We start from the raw sequence: 23825 nt of genomic DNA, 5'->3' as shown, positions 1-23825 counted from the left end.
GGGAAGAGGGGGCAGGACTCTGCACAAAAGTCCGAGAAAACTTTAATTGTTGTTTCTAAAAACTTTCCTTACATATTTTGCAGAAAACAACATTATCTGATTTTTCACATAAGACTCATAGAAACTGCTTAACCCAAGACAGTTGAAAACTACGACCCTTATGCACTACCTAATGTGATAATGCCAGTGAAATGGGTTGAGGGAAAACCTCAACCAGGTAACTTGGTCCTAATGGGATTTGAACCTGGGCTCACTTGTTTCATGGTCAGACATGCTAACCATTACTCCACAGCAGTGGACTATGTTCAGTATTGTTAAATGTATTTAATATGTTCAATATTGGTTTACTGTACATAATAGTTTTCTTGCATTCTTTATCAAATACTGTGTAAAATAAATTAAAAATTAAATAAATAAATGATGAAAATCTGTGTTCACTTGAAACGAAAAAAAGCTCATCACTTAACAAGCACACACCTGTAGACGATCATAAAAAAATCACTGAAACTTGTTAATGACTACTTTCAAATTTCGCAACAAATTAAGTAGTTTACAAAAAAAATGTTAAACAGTAACAGAATTTTAAATTATATTAGGCAAAAATATAGTTATATACAGTACACTATTAACTAAACTGTTAATCCTGGTATTATTACTATTATTATTATTATTATTATTTCTGCTTGGTAATATCTATGACTATAGTTGATAGAGTTAAACTGAACTGAAAAAATGTGAACCATAGACAAAGAAGTAGAGTCATGTGGGGATTCACCAATCTAAAGGGGAGGGACACTGTAAGTTGCATCACTAACATGTTCACTACAGTAGCTGACCCTCTCTATGGATTTGAAATATCATTTTTGGCTTATGTTCTACTTCATCTCTCAAATTAATTATTTTTTAACATGAAGAATCTCTCTTCGAATTATTTAGAGCAGTAAGGCGAGGGTGACGCCCCTGGTGATATAATTTGAGGGGCAGAAGGTGTCTTGCCTCCCCAAAGTAAGCACCTAAGCACGTAGTACCATCTTGGTTACTCCATTCATAAACCAACTGTTTCAGTCACCAGATCACTTGTGAAACATCTAAAATATGACATTCAACATCAACAGCATCAATGGCAAAAGGTTTATCTGAAAATTATCAAATTACTCTTGAAATCTCATTAAAGAAATCACTAACAACTGATAAATATTTCTTTCCCCACCTTTCAGTTAAGGCATGTAATGGTTTTACAAGTGATAATGCATTTTGACTGATGGATGTTCGTGTATTTCATTTCTCCTGTAATTTCATTTGTCCGTTTCCTTGCGTTGGTTGTCATATGTATATCTGTCCAGTTTACTCTCCGAAGATAAATAAATGTGTAGGCCTAAATGACATAATCCTCTACAGTCGACACAAGTCTTGTGGCATAAACCCTGATGAGAAAAAAAACTCGCGTACACCAGTCAATGAGATTTCCTTATGTCTTATCTAATACAAAAAAAAAAAAAAATTATCAGGGGGATTTAAGGAAATTCTAATTATTACGTGAAACATCTATACTTGAATTAACGTACGTTGTGTATGTTATTTGATATTCATGTATATACATAATCCATATATACTCAATATTTCAATGAATATTGTGTGGAAAACCTCGAGGCACATTAAATAGAGAATGGCGCAAGATGGACCATGTAAAAAACTACAAGGCTTGGAGTTCATTTTATACTTGTTGTCAGGTAATAACAGGTATTGTCAGAGTAAACTTTTCATGTCAAAATGTTACACTTTTTCTCTGTTGTACTTCGAACATAGATGTTTCACATCTAAAAACATGCACTCACACACATGCACGAGAGGATACTTGGTTTTATCATAAGAAATGTTGCCTTGCTATCACGGGGAAAATGCTTTGGCAGATACGTACAAGCTTTCTTTCTTTAATTATTTTTAAAGAAATTATTTTAAATAGTAAGAATTCAAATTAGTTCTAGTGTAACTATTTACTTGCATACATATGAGAAATGACAGCTAAGCTTTGACAAGCAACCAATCACTATTAATTGTAAATGCTTGCATTTGCTTACATCAAGGATGGTAGTCATTTTAGACAGACCACTGGCAGAGCGACAGTGTTACTTCTAGAAACTGTTCTCTCAGACCTTCCAGTGAGAAAGAATCTTTATATTGGACAATACAGTGATAGAGAGCCTTGCTGCCGAAAATAGGCATTGGTTAACGAAAATAACTGTTGTCTTCAAGTAAAATAAAGAGAAAATAAGTATCACTCTCACTGGGGCTGGGCTGTTCACTTCATTATCAGCTGTAACAAACCCAATGAGTACGATATCTTCTACCCCCCCCCCACCCACTTTTTAATTGAAAATAAAAGTAGTTCTAAGATTCAGAATGTCGTGAATTCTATATTTCACTAAAAATGTAAAAAGATTCAAACTCCTTCCAAAGTTCAGAGAAGGTTTGAATTGGACATTTTAACACTGCTGGTGGGAGGGCGGGGGGAACTGAGAATATTTTGAAAGATGGATCTTGCCTGTCTTCAGATGAAAAATATTAGAATGAGAAAAAAAACTTCCTGCTTGTTGGAATCCTTACAAAATGACTAGATCCACACGAATGGCCAATGGCTGAAAACAGAAAGTAAGCTACTATAAGGGAACAAGAAACTTGTGTGTACTGGAAGACCACAACAGTATAAAAGAAAAAAGAAAGAAAAAAATTATAAAATAAAACTGAACTCAAGCATAGAGGTGGATGTGAGAATATAATGAAGCACAGGAGCTGAAGTAAAATAAAAACAAAGTTCTCAACATCTGATTATATTCACTATACTGGATGTTTTCTTCTTTTATCGACCTCGACACAGGTTTTCAGTTCTATTTCACCTTTTACTTGAAATGAATTTAAATGAAGGAGGAAACTGACAGCTCTAGCACTGTGCCCTTAAAGATCTATCGCATTTCCCATCAGTCCAGTAATTAATGTTCTTGAAGAACTGAATCAAACAATTGATAACTCGAGATTTGGAAAGTGATTTTCAAAGCCGAGAGTTCTTTGATGAGAAAGAGCATTACAGTCAATAACAGGTAAGCTACAGACTCAGCTCCCTGTAGACAACGAACACAAGCTGGGTTTATCATGTGACCCATCTTGTACAGTACTCTTTGAGGGCACAGTGTTCTGTAAGGAAACTACTGTCCAAGACAGTTTTTCTTTGCTCAGTTTATAAATCATTTGATCTGTTTTTATCAAAATCTCTTATGAGAGCCTTCAAGTGTCTGTAACCGAACTGAGTTCCACCGACTGTCTCAGCCTCTCATTACAAAGAATCCCTACATGCCCTGGCATCCATTTCTGTATGGTCTTAACCAAATGGGCTTCAAGTGCCTTAGACACCACTTGACTAATTGAAAGTATGAACATATGACTACTTTTGTAGCCCCTTCTCTCGATACTTTCCCTGACACTAAGATAACAAAAATCTCAACCTGAAAGACTGCCTCTTTTACTTATTTTTTTATTATTATTGTGGCCTTATTTCTTGTTTGTTCTTAGATAATACCAGTGGTAAGGGAAGGAAAATGGAGAATCCGATATAATCATAAATTATACACCTTATACAATGATATAGCTTTGTCAACTTTCATTCGGATCAGGAGATTGCAATGGGCAGAACATATAGTCAGGATGGAGAAGTGAAGGATACCAAGAAGAACTTTAGAGGGGCAATATGGAGGAAAAAGACCTGTTGGAAGACCACGGAACAGATGGGAGCATATGGTTCAAGAAGATACTACAGTTTGCTGTGATTGCGGAACTGGAAGGTGGCAGCAAGGGATAGAGAAGAATGGAGAGGAAGAATTGGGGAGGCCATGGCCCAAAACCGGACCGAAGAGCCATAGATAGTAGTCTTAGATAATATTTCACCTTCTGTTAGTCATTGTTCAGTCACGTAGATTCCAATGAGTAGGATAGCCTTTCCTCTCAACCTGATTTTCATTTTCATCTGAAGACGAAAGTAGATACAGTAGAACCCCAATTATCTGAGGTAATGTGGACTGTGGCCATCTTGGATAACTGAAAACTTGGATAATACAGACAGCCGTAAAGACAAAAATTTTGTTAACAAATGTAAGTTACATTATTATATACAGTATTCTCATATATGAAAATAGAGGAAAACACTTTTACATTTATTTTTGCAGTAAATAATTTAAAGTACTGTACTTTATTACAGTAGTCTACCTATAGTGTTACAATAAAATTAAATTAAAATCAAAGAAGGTACTGCACTGTAACAAAAACTGTTACTTTGTATAACATTTAACACTGTAAATGGTATTCACAGCAAAACTTTTAAGAAGTATGTACTGCATTAAAAAATAATTTGTCTTATACTTACAGATTTGGCTTGGATAGTATGGCACCTTGGTTAATCAGAGCTCAGATAAATGGGGTTCTACTATTCAAATTTTGAAAAGTTGGCTAGTTTTATTTTTCCTTGTTTTAAACCAACAATGGTTGAAGTGCAATTCAAATCCTATCTGGATAATCCACCAAAATTTTCTTCCTCATTTAGTATTCCTATTCCCTCGTCATAATGAATTTACATTGACTATTACACTTTTATTATGTCATATTACTTTTGACCAATGAAACGGTACGAAAGAGCGTGTTTCAAACAATCATGGCTGTTATCGCTACAATTTTATCACTTTTCTAACATTTGTTTGTTTTTATCACTTCCCTAGCATTTGTTTCTTTGTTTGCCAATGTTTCAAACTGAAAATTCTTTACGGTACTATAAAACAAGGTTTGTGATCGTTATTTGTTTCCCTGCATAGTCAACTGAAAATGGCGGCTCTGTTCAAACATTTTGCTGAAGCTAACATTAGTGAAATGAAATTTTTAGTAAGATAATTAATATTTCATTGTATTAGAGTACTTTATTATTTCTTCTAATCTTTATATACTTTCTCCTAATCGTGTAAAAGTCAATTAAATCCCACTTAAGTTTTGATTTTTCCTAGGTAAATAAAAACCTCTAGTGAGATTATTGTTAAAAGCATAGCTGTGATGTTCATATAGGCTACACACTGCTGCATTAAATAAAGGAATTTTTAAAATTGGAAGTCAGTATAGCGTTGCAATAACCACATATTCAATTACGTACTACAACAATTTCTGGTCATGCTAAAAGAGGTCACACCTGCTTCCTGCAGTTATATTCTGAAGTAAGGTCTATATAAAGCATAAACGCATGCAACATTCAACTTATTGCAATGTGGAATAATTATATCATTCACACAGTATGTATAGGTATTGTTCTCTACAGTCAGTGATTAGAATATGGGAATAATTTCCATGAACAGTTGTGGCTATAAATAATTGCTGCTCATATGTAGCAAATAAAAAGTGGAGGCACAAAATACCATGTTCTAGAGTCATATACAATAATGTTTGTGAAGCAGATATTTAGCAATTCAGCAATATCAATGAATAATCAGACAAATATGGAAGCCCTTAAAACCAAAAAAGTGTGAATGCTGAAAACAAAGAAATAAAAAAAAAAAAAATAAAAAATAAAATAAACAAAGGAAACAAGATGTGAAGCAATATCATATACTCACCACACGATGAATTTGAGACCCCACTAACCAAATGGAGACCATGTTCTGTCAGCATCCTCTCAAGAAGGTGCAACTGGTTTAAGAAGAATGTAGTATGGAAGAACTGGAAATCCTGCCTGGGTCGATCAGCACACAAACTCCCGTGCCTCATTTGACTGAGCGATTCTTTGGTTGCTTGACAGATTACGACCAAATCTGTTATTCCACATGGATAAGCATACGAGGGCTCTAGTTTCCTGAAGAATGATGATTGCTTCCCCACTGGCGAGTGAAATGGAATTTAACAGCTAACGGGTAATCTGAAGTGATTAGCATCAGGAAGACATGGGAATAAGTACAGAAGTGTTAACCAGAGGAATTATCCAACTTCGGTTATCTGTGGCTAGTAGACATCACATTACTCATCTCAAATGCAGGAGTCTTCAACAAGTCTTCTCTTCCTTTTGTCAACCATTTCTTCTTTCTCTCTCACTTCACTTCACATTGGGGTGGAAATAACAGTTCATGTAACTTCGACAAAGTTCATACTTAAAATAGCTGCATGTTGTTTCTGTGGGCCAGCACTTTTTCTGATGGCACTAAACTTCTTTTATGGCACAATCCAATACAGTTCTATCAGATATTTTTTCCATGGCATACACAAAACTGAACATAATATTCTAAATTTGTACTATGAGAATTACTACATAAGTATGCTTTATATAACGTATTACAAGAGTAACGGATAAATTCTTACGCTGCTCTCTGGAACACATCTGCCTGTTTTCTTCTATTGTAGTCAAATCTTTAAGACTAATCATGACAGTGAACCATTCACTTCTGCTTGTTCTTGCTTTGTACTATTCTTTAAAAAATTGCGAAAGGGACAGCAAATTCAACTCCAAAATAAAGTGAACATAACGTATAACTATTTCCTAGGAATGTTATGCTGAATTGAAGCAAATGATCTTTAGGTCCTCTCTCGAAGTCTCCACTGACTGTCGCATCTTGCTGTCAATATCAGAGCGATGATCCACTCTTCTAGGAAGTTGTCATCTGATCTCAATTTCCTTTATGATCCCCTCTTCTAGCAAGTTGTCATCTGATCTCAATTTTCCCTATGATCCACTCTTCTAGCAAGTTGTAATTTGATCTCAATTTCTTCTATCACTTCTTTCTCACTCACCGCAGTCAAGAAAACAGCTGAGTTGGTCCAGTTGACCTCCAATCTTCTTTCATCCAACATAAACCCAGTCTTGTTTTTCATTGTACTTGATTATTAAATGCAAATGTTGCAATATAAATTACTGTATTCCTTGTAGAAATCCACTCTTGAGGTTCATGTTTTAAAAACTTCTGGCAGCTCTATCTTCACACTCCAAATGACGAAAATGCAATATAGAAACATCTTCATAAATTTCTCATATCTTCTACATATTACTTACAGAAATGTTTCATTCGCGAGTCTTCTCCACAGGATTCAGGAACAGTGAACCATAACAACATAAAGTGAATTAAATATAAAACAAATTATTTACATCTATAAAATTTCTTTAAGCTCCGTGAGCTGTTCTATTAGCACGTAGACAGTAACATTAAGAGTCTTTAAAACTACATACAATTGAGCAAATATGACTTGTTTCAGGTGTGTTATTCCTTGAAAAATATCTTCTTCCATAACAATATTAACGATGTCTCCTTATTCAATACTCGTCATCTTCACAATCTGGTTCGTAATACTTCTTCTCAATCACATGTAAAATCACAGAGATCTCTAAATATTTTATGCCTTATTTTAGGAGTGCCAATATAATCTAATACTGTAGAATTTTGGCACTAATCGCTTTGGTATTGCATTATATGTATTCTACCTTAATTAAAATTTGCGTTTGCTTCTTCTGTTCTATCACAAACTCAGACGTAATCTATCATCCTCTGACAAACGGAGCCGCGTACATTTACTAAGTTCGTAAACCCCTTCACAACACTCACTGGATAATAAATTTCAATATCTGACTTGGACTGTGACCTAGAACTGTTCTTAAGCCAGCATTGTTGAATAATATCTTCTCCTGGACCCCAAAGTCTAGAGAGTAATGAACGCGACCTTTAATCTCGATACTTATAAAACCTTCTACATCTTCCACCCCACTAGCCACTGGGAAAAATGACAGATTGGATAGATTCCCAAGAAGAAACACTACACATGTGAACAGACACCAGGCAGGCCAAGCTACTTGGCAGTAACGGGTGCATCAGCTGCTCTCTGGCTGGCACATGGACAGATGCACATACTCTTGGTTGGTTGGTGTGAGGGACGGAATGGGTATCCATGTAGCCGTGCGGTGAAGTGGGGACCTTGTATCTCACGTCTGTAACCCAGAAAACCTTCCAGCCTGCCTGCAAGCTGCAAGTTGTCTCCCCCAGCCAGCGATGCTAGGAGACTTGGATACTAACCTTCGAGGACGAACTGCCTTCCAGCTTTCTGCGTTTCACATCTGTAACAATTGAAAATACAACAATTAAGTACAGACGACAACAACAACAAAATATAAGTTCGCAATATATAATAGATGACCAAGAAAATTCATTCGGTTTTCTTGCTTCAATATTAAATAAATAAATAATCCATGGCGCTACAGCCCGTGAAGGGCCTAGACCGACCAGCCGGCTGCTGGCCTCACGCCCACATGCCGAAGGAGAGGTGGACGATCATCCAACCAGAATGGAGGTATCGTGTGGTTAGCATGATGATCCCCTCAGCCATTATAGCTGGTATTCGCAACCGGATTTCGCTACCTATCATAGCTCCCAAAGTGCATCACGATGCTGGGTGGGCACTGGTCCCATACACTGGCCGAAATTTCATGAGAAAATTTCTTCCCCCATGAGGACTCGAACCAGCGCGCATTCCGTAACGCGAGTCCTAGACAGGATGCCTTAGACCGCGACGCCACGGCGCGGGACTGCTTCAATATTACAGTGTGTAAATACAGAGAGAGGTAGCGAAAAGTTACCGCACTATGCAGGGGATGTCGGGTAACAGATTGCCCGCAATCCATAGCTTGACTCATGGGTAAGCTGCAGCAGTGTGGGCGAGCATTCAGTTGCATTACAGTAGGTCTAAAATTCTCTAGTGGTGGACAGTGGGAAGCGTACGGAGTGTTTTACTAGTGAGACATAGTGAGGGAGGGTGAATCATGTGGCAGTGAGGCAGCAGCGTTGCCAAGTCATTGATTCTTAAAAAAAATTTGTATTTTACACGTTGCATCAAAATGAGGGTTTTACAGCAAAGGGAACAACGTTAAATTGAATATAAAAGTACATTAATCATATGTAATGATTATTGGGAACATGAAATTTTAATGTTAAATGCTGAAAAACGTTAAATGGAGGTCACCTAAAATCGGGGATATACTGCATGTGAAGATGAAACATTAATTTACATTTCAACAAACTGAAACAATTTTCATTAAATATATTTTGAGGTTATTTTTCAAGTTGAAGTTGCTTTGTTTTATTAATAAAGCAATATTTCTTTTTATCAAGAAAGCCGAATCAGCTTTCTTGGTCACTTGATACTTTACAGAGAAAAATATATAAATAAAAAAAATACACAGTGAATGCAAAAAGTGTTCGTACGCTTAGAAAATTCAGTTTATAATACACTTTAAGGAGAATCGCAGGATACGAGAATACAATAATGCACTAATTAAGAATAGTGAGTTCTGACGCTCACAAATACGCTATCTATAAAAACAACAAAAGTAGTACAATATTTGGAAAATTAAATAAAGCTCAATAATGATACATAAGTCGGCACAACAAGTGATCGTACACCTGAAGTAATCATACTAAAAGAAGAGGTGGAGGGGGGATGGTCTTGGCAGTACTCGTTTGTGTGCCTCTGTGTGTGCAGCTGTGACGGGGAGAGAGCTCCGTTAGCAGTGAATGAAGAGCTGAAACGTCAAAATGGGCAGCAACCGTAAGGAAACAAGTGAGGAGATAAGAAAAGTTATTATTAAACTGCATAACCAGAGCAAATCGTTATGTGACATATCAGAACTTGTTGGGAGACCTCGGTCTACCATCCAGTCAATTTATGATAGGTTCTGCGCATCAAAAACTGTGAAAAACAAGCCAAGAACTGGAAGACCTGAAGTTCTAACCGAACATGATGAGCACATGATTATTAGGGAACTTAAAAAAGATCCAAAGATTAGTGCAGTAAAGGTTGTCGCAGAATTGGAAAGACAAGGTATGGAAGTTTCAGCCAGCACAGCCATGGTTCTCATGGTCGCATAGCCCGGAAAAAGTGTTGAGTGAGTAAGAAAAATCGCATAAATGATTTAATTTCGCGAAAAAATACGGAGATAAAGAAATGGAGTATTGGAAAAAGGTAATTATTTCGGACGAAAGCAAATTTAATGTTTTTGGTTTGGATGGGAGAAGTATGGTGTGGCGACAAAAGAATACAGAGATAGATCCTCAACACCTTGTGCCTACAGTAAAACATAGAAGCGGGTCAGTGCTAGTTTGGGGTCATATGAGTGCCTCGGGCATGGGTAGACTGCATTTTATGGATAGTCTGATGGACTGCAAATGGTATGTGAACATTTTAAAGCAGAATCTCCTTGATAGTGCTGAAAAGTTGGGTTTTCAAAGTACTTTTGTTTTCCAGCAAGATAATAACTTCAAACATACTGCGGGAAGCACTCGATTATGGTTGCTCTACAATACTCCAAAACAACTTCACACACCTCCTCAGCCACCTGACACTAACGTCATCGAACATCTCTTGCTATTCTAGACAAAAACATAAGAAAGCATTATTTCTCAAATAAAGAAAGTCTTAAGCAAGCTCTTCAAAAAGAATGGGACTTCACTGATTCCAAAATTACAGAAAAATTAGTAGAATTAATACCACAAAGGCTGGAGGCAATAATCGTGGTAAAGGGCAATCCTACAAGGTACTGAAATGCGGTATTGGTTTATAAAGAATTCCTGATAGCAGGTGTACGATAACTTCTTGTGTGTATGAAAATAGGAGTGATTTAATTTTTGTTAAATATGTTATAGAAATTATTAGATTTTTTACTTTTTTGCTACACCCAATAAAATGTATAGAGTTTTCAGTCACAATATTGTTATTTGTAAACATTTCAGACGTTTCATTTGTCCTCAGAAGCTATTTTTAATCACATTTTGTAGATGTACGAACACTTTGTGCAGTCACTGTATATATATCTGTGATTAATTTTTCATTATGCAGTTACGAAAGTTTCTGTTAATTTAGAATATCGGTAACCTATCTATGAAACAATACGTATACGATGTTTTTATCAGGTCTTTAAGCACTGTCAATATATGTGGAAACCAGTGCTTGCTTATTTTGCATAGTCCAAGGTCATCTGTAATCACTCCAGTTCTTAAATGTATCTGTATTCAAACACATACATTCACACTTCAGACTGCATGGCTTGCACACAGCCTGCACAGATGAGTCGTCCCATTCAGGCAAAATGTATAAAAATGATATGACATGCCTACACTCTTATAAGTATTATATGTGAAAACACCTAACCCAACTGGTTCACTCAGTGCAGAAATATAATAATTGATTAACCTGTACTGTAAACAATTACAAGTTGAAAAGACACTCAGTTCGTAATAAAGTAGATAAATTAGGAGTTTTCATTTATGTAAAGTAAGTGCCTCCTATGTGAATATTATGAAAAAATACAGTGTTTGTTTCGAAAACATATACAAACTGTGCAAGTAATCAGATGTGTTCCAAACAGTGACATGACATGCAATGCCAAAACATTTAACATTAAACTCTACCAGTTAAAATGGCTTCAAATGGAGGATGTAGTAGTAGCATGAATGCCTTGTGCACTGCAAGAAATGGCAAAATGTAAGATGATACTAAGTACACCTTTATCCTTTAATAATAAAATTAAGTTCAGTTATTTGTCTAAGCAGTATAAGTCACTTTGAACAAAAAAATATAAACAATAGAGTGGAATGAAGCATGAAAGTTGCAGTTGAAATATAAATGCTTGGGGAACTTAATACAAACATATTATATGTATTTAACTTGTTATTTATTAATATTGGGAGAATCTTAATATTCTTAGTTTCAATAGTAAGGTGGTATTAACGTTTTGGTATAAAAAGGCAATATTACAAATTTTACATACAAATAAAAGGCAATGAATGCTCAGTCTTTCTAAAATTGGGGGGCGGGGGGGGGGAACAAATAAAACAATCTATGATAATGAAGGGGAACAACCTAGTCAACTATTATTGCGTAGTAGACATAAAACAAATTGTATTTCATACTTTTTAATTTCAATTCAGGAATCTGTCCCTGAGCACAATTCTACTCTTTCAGGGGGAGCTAAAGTTTTTCTATAAAATGGTTTTGTACAATTTGAACTTTTCTGAATTTTCAACATGACATTTAAATTTAAAGTTTTTCTGTTTATATTATATTTCATGTTACAATTATTGGCAAAAAAGCTGCAAGACAGCATTCATATTACCCCCATACTTTGGTGAAACTTTCTGCCGGGAAAAAAACGGAAGTGTCTACAACTCAGCGAGATGGTGAAGAGATTCAAGGAGTAATAGTTCCTGCAATGGTGGGTATGAAAAAAGAATTCTGCCTTTATTCATTTTATTCATTACCAAAGGAACTTTCACACACAGTAAATCGATTTCAGAAGCCATACATAGGATATTTTTTATTTAAAAATCAATTACCCTTCATCAGGATCGAATCTGTGATACTTGAATCTAGAGGCAAGCATGAGAGCCACAAAAGACAACAGATTAAAGTGATATAACTACGAAAAAACACAATAATACTAGAACTATACAATATGCATAAAGGAAAACAACATAATATTTTGTTTGTAACATGACAGTCTTATATTAATACAATATCTATCAATATGAAATTAACGAAAAATTCATTTACAGTACAAATGTTTACTTAAACTTGTGCCTAGCATTTACAGTAAGCATTGCCAAATGTTGATCGGTATCTAATGTTGATCAGCAGTTGATGTCATTTGTTCTCTTACATTCCAATATTTAGTACAAAAACTGGAAAATTGAATAAAAGTCAGTGAAGATGATCTTGATCCAAATTTTCATTAAGATTACAGAAAGGGCATGCAGAAGATTCTGCAATATCAATACCTATTCTATGTAAATGTCTGCTGACGCAATCATGGCCTTAAGAAATCTAAATGTTGCCACTGCAGAATTTCGTGGAAGTTCGTTATTAAATTAGATATATTGCATAATATATACTTTCTTTTCTCATTTGCTTTAAAAGCATTGTAATTTTTTTATTAAATTGTTATATTCCGATCTTATTATTCTAATAAGTGTGATAAAGCATAGGTGTAGATGAGTTTGGAATGATTTTGCTACCTTTCTAGGCCAAGAAATCTGATGCCTCATTACCTCCCACTTCACAATTATTACCAGGATCACTGAAATACCAAATGTTTATTTTATTTGACAAGATGTCTTAAAATTTTAAGAGACTTTAGAATACCAAGCTTTTTCGCTGTTACATCATAGACAGACAGATTTATTTGTTCCATAATGTTCAATACAGTTGCTTTACAGTGAATAAGAACCATGTCCAATAATTCTTCTTTTGTTTCTGAGTTACAAAAATGTATGATGTGTATTTAACTGACTGTGCTGATTACTTTTTTTTTCCTAATTTATATTTTATTCTAAAAAAAGGAGATGTCCTATGAAGTACAACTAGAATTTTATTGGTAATCACTTGAATCCTAGCCTTAATTCTATTAGTAATCAGATGCTATAGCAAAGAATCCGACAGTAATAAATTACAAAATGTACTTTTGCAGCCTACAAAATGACGCATAGATGCATCACTCATTGGATTGCCAGCTATCCCATATTGTAAAGAACATTCCATATCTGACTACTGAGACTACAAAAGCTTGTCCCATATTGACTCCATATAAGACATTCAAAATCCTGTATTTACAGATTGATTAAAGACAGCAATTTTTCATCATTTTCTTTTCTCATTCCTTTTCTTTTTTTTTTTTAAACCATATGTTTAAACAACACGTCAAAGATTAAGAATTGACAAAAAAAAATCACATTGTTCAGCATGTATAGTTACATTACCATGCCCGATCTAGTTTCCATACACTCTGTGTTTGTGATACGCTTGTAACTATATGGCACAAAGTAAATTAATCATCTGCAGTTACACAGTAATGCTAAACTGGTAGACTAAAGAAGCAAAAATACATATACATTTATCAAAATTCTTCACTGAAAATAATGTACTGACAACGAACACAGAATATCAGAATACAGAATGTATCAAAACTCGACGACAAAACTTCAGGAATGGATTTCTCATATAGAGAGAAGGAAAAAAAGTATTACGACATGGGTTTGGAAATGTATAATTACAAAGATCCGAAATTTTATTAATGTTAGTGCAAGCCGACATGCCTTGATCACGGACTAAAACGCGAGACTTTGGTTACAACTGTTAGAGCCCGGACGAGAAGTTATGGCACCAGCGCGAGCGACGCATTTCAGTTCGTCTGCTTGGACTCGCCCTCACACTCAACTGGAGGGGTGTTGGGTTAGTTGGTTACTAGCATTCCGAGTGTTCAGATCGTTCTGCTACTACCGCTATTGCTAAAACTGAAAACATTGTCCTTCTGAGCGTCGTCATAATGGCATTGTCTAAGGTGTGAAACCATAGAGTAGTTCATAGTCAAGGACATGAAATAGCATACAATGTATGGAAATTCATATCAGAAGAGGCTGTAAATGGAATACCAATTCCATTGAAAAGCGTGTGTGCAAGAGTACTGGCTGCCACTGGTATTTCAAAGCGAACTTTGGCAAGAATCAGTAAAGAAGGGAAAAATATTGAGACAGGAATAGCAGATTCTTTTTCCAGTCCGGAAAAATCACACCCGAAGAAGAAGATTGTTGCAGCTGTAGACAGTTTTGATGAGGAAGTCCTAAGAAGACTCATCTATAATTTATAGGCTACGCATAAGCAGAGGCCGACTCTGCAATCGCTTCTTCCAAGAATGGATATCAATGTATGATTATGTGAAGAAAGTAGAGAACAATTACATTGAAAGTGAGCATGTGATGGACAGTATTTTGGAGAACATTTCCATAAACTTAGGGACATCTGGTTCCAGCACAGATCAGTCGTCTGATTCAGATGGAGAATAAGAATGTAAAGATGGAATAGCGGGCGTAATTCCATTAGGTACCTTCGGACTCTTGAGTAGGAAAGTGGTGACACTAAGGTAAGACGAATGTTTTTAGAAAGAGATGAAACAGATATGCCTGCCGCTCTGAGCTTGAGAACCATAACCCAAACAACCCCCATTCCTCTACCCTGCTGGCCGGCAATTGAAAACTTCGCGCAGGTTGGTGCCATAACTACTCGTCTCAGCTCTACATGAGTAGTCACATTGCAAATTAAATTGACGTTGACCTGAATACCTCTTACAAGCAAACATTCTGATGGGGGCAGCTAAAGTTTAAATTTTTTCTTTGACCATCTTAATAATGTCAAAAGAAGTGCTTAGCCGTCCAGAAAGTGATTTTCCCTGGGACCATTTACAGATAAAAAAGCACAATTGCATGGAAAGATTTACTGAAACAGATACAGCAATTGTTGCACTATTTGTCAATATATCTCCCACTGGAATTGAGGCATTTGTCATACCATGGGATCAATTTTTGTGTCCTTGTGTTGCAGAAGTCAACCGCCTGGGATAGGAACCAGAGTCTGATACTGTCTGCACCTTTCTGTCGATAATATGATATGGACAAATGTCTCAATTCCGGTGGGGAATATGTGGAAAAACAGCTCAACAATTGCTGTGTCTGTTTCAATAAATTTTTTCAATGGAATTGTGTTTTCTTTCTGTTAACGGCCCCTGGCAAACTTATTTTTTACGGTCCTTGTAATTGCGATCAAATGGCCAAAATTTGTATAAGCACTTCTTTTGACATTATTAACATGATGAAAGAAAAAAAATTAATTTTTTATCTGCCCCCATCAGAATGTTTGCTTGTTAGCACATTTCAGTCTTTCTGCCTGCAGGCACCTTAACGTGCATTATCCTGTGTGTTGGTAGAGATGGACCAATTGCTTGGCCACTATGCTCTCTTGATTTAGAGTTTTACTTTTGGGGACACTTTGGTGTATTCGACTGCTGTGCGTGATCAACGAACTCTATATGTTTTAGCAATAATGTAAACAATCTAACAGTTACAGATGTTATTAGTAAGTAACAAAACAAGCAATTCTAATTGCAAGAAGCAGAACTATTCAGAATCTGTATGTTCTAGCAATAATGTAAACAATCTAGCAGTTACAGATGTTATTAGTAACAAAACAAGCAATTCTAATTGCAAGAAGCAGAACTATTCAGAATCTATATGTTCTAGCAATAATGTAAACATCTAACAATTACAAATGTTTATTAGTAAATAACGAAACAAGCAATTCTAATTGCAAGAAGCAGAACTATTCAGAATCTATATGTTCTAGCAATAATGTAAACAATCTAACAATTACAAAAGTTTATTAGTAAGTAACAAAACAAGCAATTCTAATTGCAAGAAGCAGAACTATTCAGAATCTATATATTCTAGCAATAATGTAATTTTACAGAAAGAAAATATACAAGCAAAAAAGCTTGATAAATTTTAATGGTGCTGTGACAATGGCAAGGTACTTTATACTTTCAACATGACTAATCTAACTAATAAAGAAGTGATGCTAAGGCTAAGGTTAAGGCAGTATGAACGAACCTCTGTCGACCTCGGGCGGCTCTTGGCTGCGCCTGTGGCCCGAACCTGAACTGCTATTGGACAAGCTGCTGAGATCTCTGTCTCTGTCCCGGTCATCATGGGTTGGCTCACGTGGGTAGTAATGGCCGCTACGATCGTTCCCTCCTCCACTGCTACCTCCATAGTACCGCTCGCCACTTCCTCCGCTGAAGCGCTGCAACACCTGTTCTTCCTTCATGCTAGGGCTTGGCATCTCCAGGTAGCGGTCCTCCTGGCCCAAAACAATTACCGGTACTAATTATTACAGTTCCCTTTAAAGTATGTCTCTTTCTATTAATTCTGACATAAACACAAACAAGTGACCACTGACTCACTTTCTTATTCATTGGTAACTACTACAAATGTAAGATTCCTGCAAAGGTTTTATAAATCTCTATTTTGGGTTCTGGGCTTATCAGGTATTTGTATGGAATGAAACCTGGCTCTGTCAGGGCTGAGGCAAGATGACCCACCTGTCAGCATTGGCTTCACGAATGCCTTCAGACCACATGTCGGATTTGCACGATCATGGGAGATGGTGGAAGTGAAATAACCCTGCAGATATTCAGAGCAAATAGCTTAAGTTTTATGTAACAAAAAAGTGTAATACCATATTGGTGTAAAGTCCATAGTTCTGCCAGAAAAAATGTCCCCACACCCCAAATGTTTAACTCTCACTTATTCGATAATTATTGTGATTAAAATTGTGATTATTGTCTACATCGATAGAAGATCTAATAAAGAATCATTTATTCCCCTGGTGTATTTCAATAGCATGGACGGTTTTAGTGTAAATTTAATTTAAAACCACTAATTTGAAGCCAATGACCGATGCAACCAGCTTGCAGCATTGTAACCAGAAAGGGAAATGGGAGGGAGTTCACTAAGACACACAGATCTGAGTTCTGTTGACCCTTTACATCTATATTACGAGAAGAACGAGGCGATGATGTTGCTAGGCTGCTGAAACTTCCAACACAATTTTTTGATTAACTATGAATTTAAATGTCCTGCGCTGTAATGTCACGGTCTAAGGCATCCCGCCTAGGACTAGCATTGCACGCTGGTTCGATGGGGGAAGAAATTTTCTCATGAAATTTCGGCCAGTGTATGGGACCGGTGCCCACCCAGCATCGTGATGCACTTGGGGAACTATGATAGGTAGCGAAATCCGGTTGCGAATGCCAGCTACAATGGCTGGGGGGATCATCGTTCTAACCACACAATACCTCTATTCCGGTTGGATGATTGTCCACCTCTGCTTCGGCATGTGGGCGTGAGGCCAGCAGCTGGCTTGTCAGTCTAGGCCCTTCACGGGCTGTAGCGCCATGGATTATTATTATTATGAATTTAAACACAAAAAGTAACATGGATTTTCTATTCATTTAAATGTATCATATCATCCTTTTCAATCTGCAGATTTCACTTCCACCCTGTATAAGACACACAATAAGACAAAGCAAGTCTAAATGCAAGGATCTGTCCCAGGTACAGCCAAGTCCAGTCTGGCCTCGTTCACATTTTAATGTAGGGTAAATCATTAACTTTCCACAAACAAGAAAAGCTGTGTTTACAAGAGGAATTAGTCCTGAATTAAAGTGGAAAGTGGAGGGGTGTCAGATGATGCAAGGGACTACATACCCTCTTCTACAGATCATTTCATCAGTGCTTAGGTTCCATGAATATCTCAACAATTATTTACCCTCAATGCAAACCTAGCTGTTATAATGCTTTTAAAATATGCTGCTACGAAAATTGCTGTTGCCAACTTAGCCTATTAATAAATTCGCCTCTGCATTAAGTATGACTGTGGGATTCACCCAAGGCTGTATGTTGATATGTTTATGCAGAAGTACTACTTACTCGGTATGCTCTTTCTTCTCTTTGCAATGCTCTTTCCTCTCTCTGGGCTGCCTTCTCTTCTTTTTTCTCCTTTGAGCGTTTTTCTCGTTCTCCTTCCTCTCTCCTTTCTTCCTTCTTTGATATTTTCTCTTTTACTTCATAATCCTTCTCCTTGTTTTTCTCTTTCTCAGATTTCTCTTTACTAGATCTGCAATAAATATAAGATATGTACCATACTTTCCACCTAATTTAGTCTTATTTTAGATTGCAGACAACATTTGATTTAACTTACCCTGAAATGGTATCACGCTTGCTTTCAGATGTTCCGGATAAACTGATGAGATTTGTTTTAGAAATACTGCTTGATTTGTTGCTTGACAATTCTCCTGCAGATGTTGTCTGCTGCTGCTGCTGCTGTTGTTGATGCTGCTGTTGTCTGCCTGCACTCTTGCGTTCACTTCTTTCCTTGTTACTTTCTCGTGCTGTTCCTGAATCCTTTGTCTTCTCAATGGAACGTTCCTTTTCTTGCTTAATTTCTCCATTCACTTGCTTCACAACAACAGCCGTTGTTGGATTAATACTTAATTCTTGTTTGACAGATGCGTTTTCTTGTGACTTGGAAGGCTGCAGACAGAAATAAAGCTATATTATAAAACAATACAAAAATAACTTGATTCAAAGTATTATCCCTATTCTAAACTTATTTAAGTTTCAACTGTACTTAATCGTGTATTGACTTTTTACATCCCCTTTATACATATTATAAAATAACAGTAGTAGTAGTAGTAGTAGTAGTAGTAGTAGTAGTAGTAGTAGTAGTAGTAGAAGTAGTAGTAGTGATGGTGGTAGTAGTCACGGTAGCAGTAGCAGGAGTAGGAGTAGTAGCAGCAGCAACAGTAGTAATAGTAGTAGTAGCAGCAGCAGCAGCAGCAGCAGTAGTAGTAGTAGTAGTAGTAGTAGTAGTAGTAGTAGTAGTAGTAGTAGTAGTAATAAATGTTAAACAGATACTTAGTATATACAGAGCATTCACCTACGGTTGGGGCCAAGAAAGTCTCATGTGCTGATACGCCACTTTGTGCACAAAGTTGTTGAGACACTTCGACGATCAAGGTCGACAAGTTATCAGTTGTGAGCCAGCTCTTGTAGTGTTTTTACGTACAGTGCAGTTTCTTAACACAGTTGCTTAAATATTCAGTGTGTGTTTAAAATTTGTGAACAATGCAAAACGCAAAATTCACGCTTGAACAGAGAGTTTTTACGTATGATGCATATGTGAAAACAGAGTCATGTAGAGAGGTGCGTAGGCAATTTGAAGTGAAATATCCGGGTGTTCCAATTCCGGGTAGAGAAACTGTTAGACGTCTTGTTAACAAATTAAGGACAATAAGGTCGCTAAATGCTACAATTCCTAAGCGGAAAACGAAGAGTATTGACGGAAGAAAAAATGTATGAAATCAGATGAATTGAAGGCAAATATAACAAGAGAGATTAGGAAAATTACCGAGAACGAACTTATTCATGTGAATGATAATTTTATTAAAAGATGCCAGAAATGAGTGGATTCAGATGACATCACTTCCAACATCGCTTATAACAAGGTTAGTACTATGTAGAAAAATTTTTGTGTGCATGTTATTAGTATAGAAAGCGGAAGCTTACTAATAGACGATTCCCGCAAGCCACACTGCAGGCAGGCCGCTTCCCTGGCCCCACCTGTAGGCGAACGCTCTGTACTTATAGGTTGACATATGTATTGTTCATTTGTGATCATTATATAGTGGGTGATGGCAGATTAAGAACTGGAATACACCCAATCTGCCAGGACGTGAATACAGAATGATGTAATAAATACATAAATATTGTAAAATGAGATGATACAAAATATCGATTTCGAGATTTTTGCGCAATATTTTCAACAATCGTAATAATGAAGAAATGGTTATGAGCATGCAAGTCTATGTGCAACAATTCCTCCTCAAAGTCTTATATGGATTTTGTTGGTATTCAGTATCTTTAAATCAATTTATCTGGGAATCATGTAAATGAAATATAATAAGTTTTCGCGAAAAATTAACGTTTATTTGAAATAAAACATACACAATGGTGCTCCCCCCATTAACTGTCAGGAAAATTTCTTCGTAACATTTTTGTGTTACGTAGAATAAACTAACAAGACGAAATTACCATATTTACTCGAATATAATATGCCATCAAATATAATACGCGCCTCAATTTTTTGTCACAAAATCCAGAAAAAAAAAAATTACTGGCGAATATGATGTGCATGTTCTAAAAAACAAGATTACAATTATATTATCAAGACAGGTTACAAAGGCACCCATCTCTAGTTATATAACACAGCCTCACTTCTAATATCAGAACAGGCTGGGTTGAAGTCAAAACAATGATTGATAATAATGGCTAACATAATGCCACTCAGTAATTTTGTGGCTGGTAAATTCTTATAGTTTATTTAAAGATGCGCGATTGTTAAAATCTCAGTGTACCTTGATTTTATATATTTATGGACTATGTCAGTAGTCCAAATTACTTACCATTTATGCCTTTGGACTTAATATATGAAAAAGAAAACCTAAATATAAAAATAAAAATAAACTAAAATGTAACTTTTTAAAGATTGTTGAACTAAATCTTTAGCTAATCTAAAAAGACAAGCAGTTACAAATAATAAAATAGATGTAAAATGTCCAGTGTCCAGTGTTGTTAAATTAATAAAGATGATGAAGCATTCGGATGTAAAGACTACAAATATGCATTGAGTTCTAGCATTTGGCAGTGGTTTATTCAGTAATTTTTACTATGTGAAGACTCAATGAATTTAAATACTATTATAGTCACAATCATGCCATGGTATGAAAGAAAAATTTCACAACCTCAAGCGGGATTCGAACCTGCGACTTCCTGTACTCTGGTCAGGCGCTCTACCACTGAGCTATTGAGTTCGTCTCACGCCAAAGGCTTGGAATTATCCTTTCATACTGGCGACTCTGTTATAGAGCACTGTCCATAGCGTCTGATCTATTCAGCACAGCTTATGGGTGGGAAGAAACTTTACAAATGTAATCTTCATCTTACGATGTTGGATGACATATATACGTCCGTTGATGTGACATATTAATGAATTTAAATATTATTATAGTCACAATCATGCCATGGCATGAAAGAAAAATTTCACAACCTCGAGCGGGATTCGAGCCTGCTGAATAGATCAGATGCTATGGACAGTACTCTATAACAGAGTCGCCAGTATGAAAGGATAATTCCAAGCCTTTGGCGTGAGATGAACTCGATAGCTCAGTAGTAGAGCGCCTGACCGGAGTACAGGAAGTCACAGGTTCGAATCCCGGTCGAGGTTGTGAAATTTTTCTTTCATACCATGGCATGATTGTGACTATAATAGTATTTAAATTCATTAATATGTCACATCAACGGACGTATATACGTCATCCAACATCGTAAGATGAAGATTACATATGTGAAGACTTATTAAACATGCCTAAAAATCACCAAAACATTGGCATTTTCTTTTAACATATGTACTTAACCCAAGGGTACCACGACAATGGTAAAAATTATGTTTATAAAATGTTGAGTTAAAATGTCGACTGTTGTTTTTCATCCTCTGTGCAATAGATAATGAATTCTAAGTGCACATAGAACATATTCTTCACTTTATTAATCCACGAAGATTTCTTTCTTTCGTATTGGATAAAAATGATCAAATATGGCAGTGAGTCTGAAAACTGAGATTAGTTTCAAAACTATAAAGTTTCACTCTTAAGCATAAAATGAATAATCTAAATTGTTCATTTTTGGAAAAACATGCATCAAATGTTGGTATTCAATAAAAATAATCCAATAAGGTCGATGTCTCAACTAGTTTCCATTTTCAGTTTAGGCTTCCCCAACATGTATGTAGCTAGGCTGGAAACTAGTATACAGTAATTTTGAATCTGAATGTTTACACTCTTCTTGAATAAAGGTTTCTACAGTTGTTACAGCAGTGATGTATGTTACGAAGAGTTGAAAATGAATAAATATAAAGCTAGACAAATAATTTTGCTTTTATTATTGTACAATGAAATCTTTTATATCAGTAAATGTTCAAAGAATTTTACTCTCTCTCTCTCAATGATGCTGTTAAAAGGTATTTTTTAATTCAAGAGAAAACAATAGCAACAATAAGAAGAAAGTGAGGCTCAATTACATTAATAATACCTACTAAACTTCAATGCACTTACAAAAACAATTCTGTTCATTTTCTTTCAAAATAAGTACTTGTTTGATATGTGTACACAAGCAAGTTTTTTTTAATTGAATATTTAACAACTCTGGGTCAACTACGATGTTATCTAGCAATGGTGAAATTGGTGACAGCAAGGTATTTGGCAAGAGGAAGCCAAGGATTCAACATGAGATTACTTGACATTCACATTACAGTTGCGGGAAACTTCAGAAAAAAAAAATCCAACCAGGTAATCGACCCTAGTGAGATTCGAGTCCATATACTGTAACCAGTCACAAACAACTCCAAATATATTTAAAAACAGTTCTGTTAATTTACAAAACTTCTTACCTCTAATGATGTGTATGAATTGAATATTAATTGAATATTTAACAATTCTGGGTCAACTACGATGTTATCTAGCATTGGTGAAATTGGTGACAGCAAGGTATTTGGCAAGAGGAAGCCAAGGATTCAACATGAGATTACTTGACATTCACATTACAGTTGGGGGAAACTTCAGGAAAAAAAAAAAAAATCCAACCAGGTAATCGACCCTAGTGAGATTCGAGTCCATATACTGTAACCAGTCACAAACAACTCCAAATATATTTAAAAAACAGTTCTGTTAATTTACAAAACTTCTTACCTCTAATGATGTGTATGAGGAAGGAGGAAAAATATAAGAGTCAACCTAATAAAAATCACAAATAATACATCACAATGTTAGCTTAGCAACAAAGAAAAATATATACACTTCAGATGGAAAGTTTACCTTATCTCCAACTTGATGAAATTCATTCTCACGTATCATGGAGGCTGATTTTGCCTTCAACTGACCACTGTAACTTGTAGCAAGAATGAACAAATCCTGCCTCTGGTTTTTCTCTTCTTCACGAACCTGAAATGAAGTTAGGTAACACATTACATGTCCTCTTCCTAGTAAACTCATTTCTAACTGTGTGAAAGTGTGGGGAAGGAAAGTGATCTCTCTTGTACCAATTTATTATTTATCATGTAAAATTATGGCACTGTACAGCAGTTCTGGACATTTCTTCTCAATGGCATGACACTGCAGAAAGGACTTGCAATAAGGCATATTCACAGTGTGCCCATCAAGAACTGGTTGATGCACAGGAACACCATGACTGACTTAAGCCAAAATTATCACGAGTGTTTGTTCATAGTGACTGCAGATGATGCCATTTACAGAACAGTTGTTTCAGTCATTTCAG

General features: G+C 35.9%; 1 protein-coding gene across 4 annotated transcripts in view; it reads right to left on the bottom strand.

Annotated features, from left to right (window-relative positions):
* The window catches only part of tho2 (THO complex subunit 2-like protein), a 135189-nt gene that overhangs the window by 64714 nt on the left and 46650 nt on the right, over positions 1-23825 (bottom strand). For 3 of the 4 annotated variants that reach the window (XM_069822181.1, XM_069822179.1, XM_069822182.1), the window contains exons 22-26: positions 23366-23491; positions 18637-18968; positions 18366-18552; positions 16485-16734; positions 8076-8116 (exon numbers count right to left, since the gene is read on the bottom strand). In XM_069822181.1, coding sequence (XP_069678282.1) covers positions 8076-8116; positions 16485-16734; positions 18366-18552; positions 18637-18968; positions 23366-23491 — 936 coding nt within the window. The remainder of the gene's footprint in view (positions 1-8075; positions 8117-16484; positions 16735-18365; positions 18553-18636; positions 18969-23365; positions 23492-23825) is intronic. The other variant, XM_069822180.1, reaches the window with a different exon arrangement.

This window comes from Periplaneta americana, chromosome 3 (assembly GCF_040183065.1).
Source record: "Periplaneta americana isolate PAMFEO1 chromosome 3, P.americana_PAMFEO1_priV1, whole genome shotgun sequence".
NCBI lineage: Eukaryota > Metazoa > Arthropoda > Insecta > Blattodea > Blattidae > Periplaneta > Periplaneta americana.
This window is presented reverse-complemented; position numbering and strand designations above follow the sequence as displayed.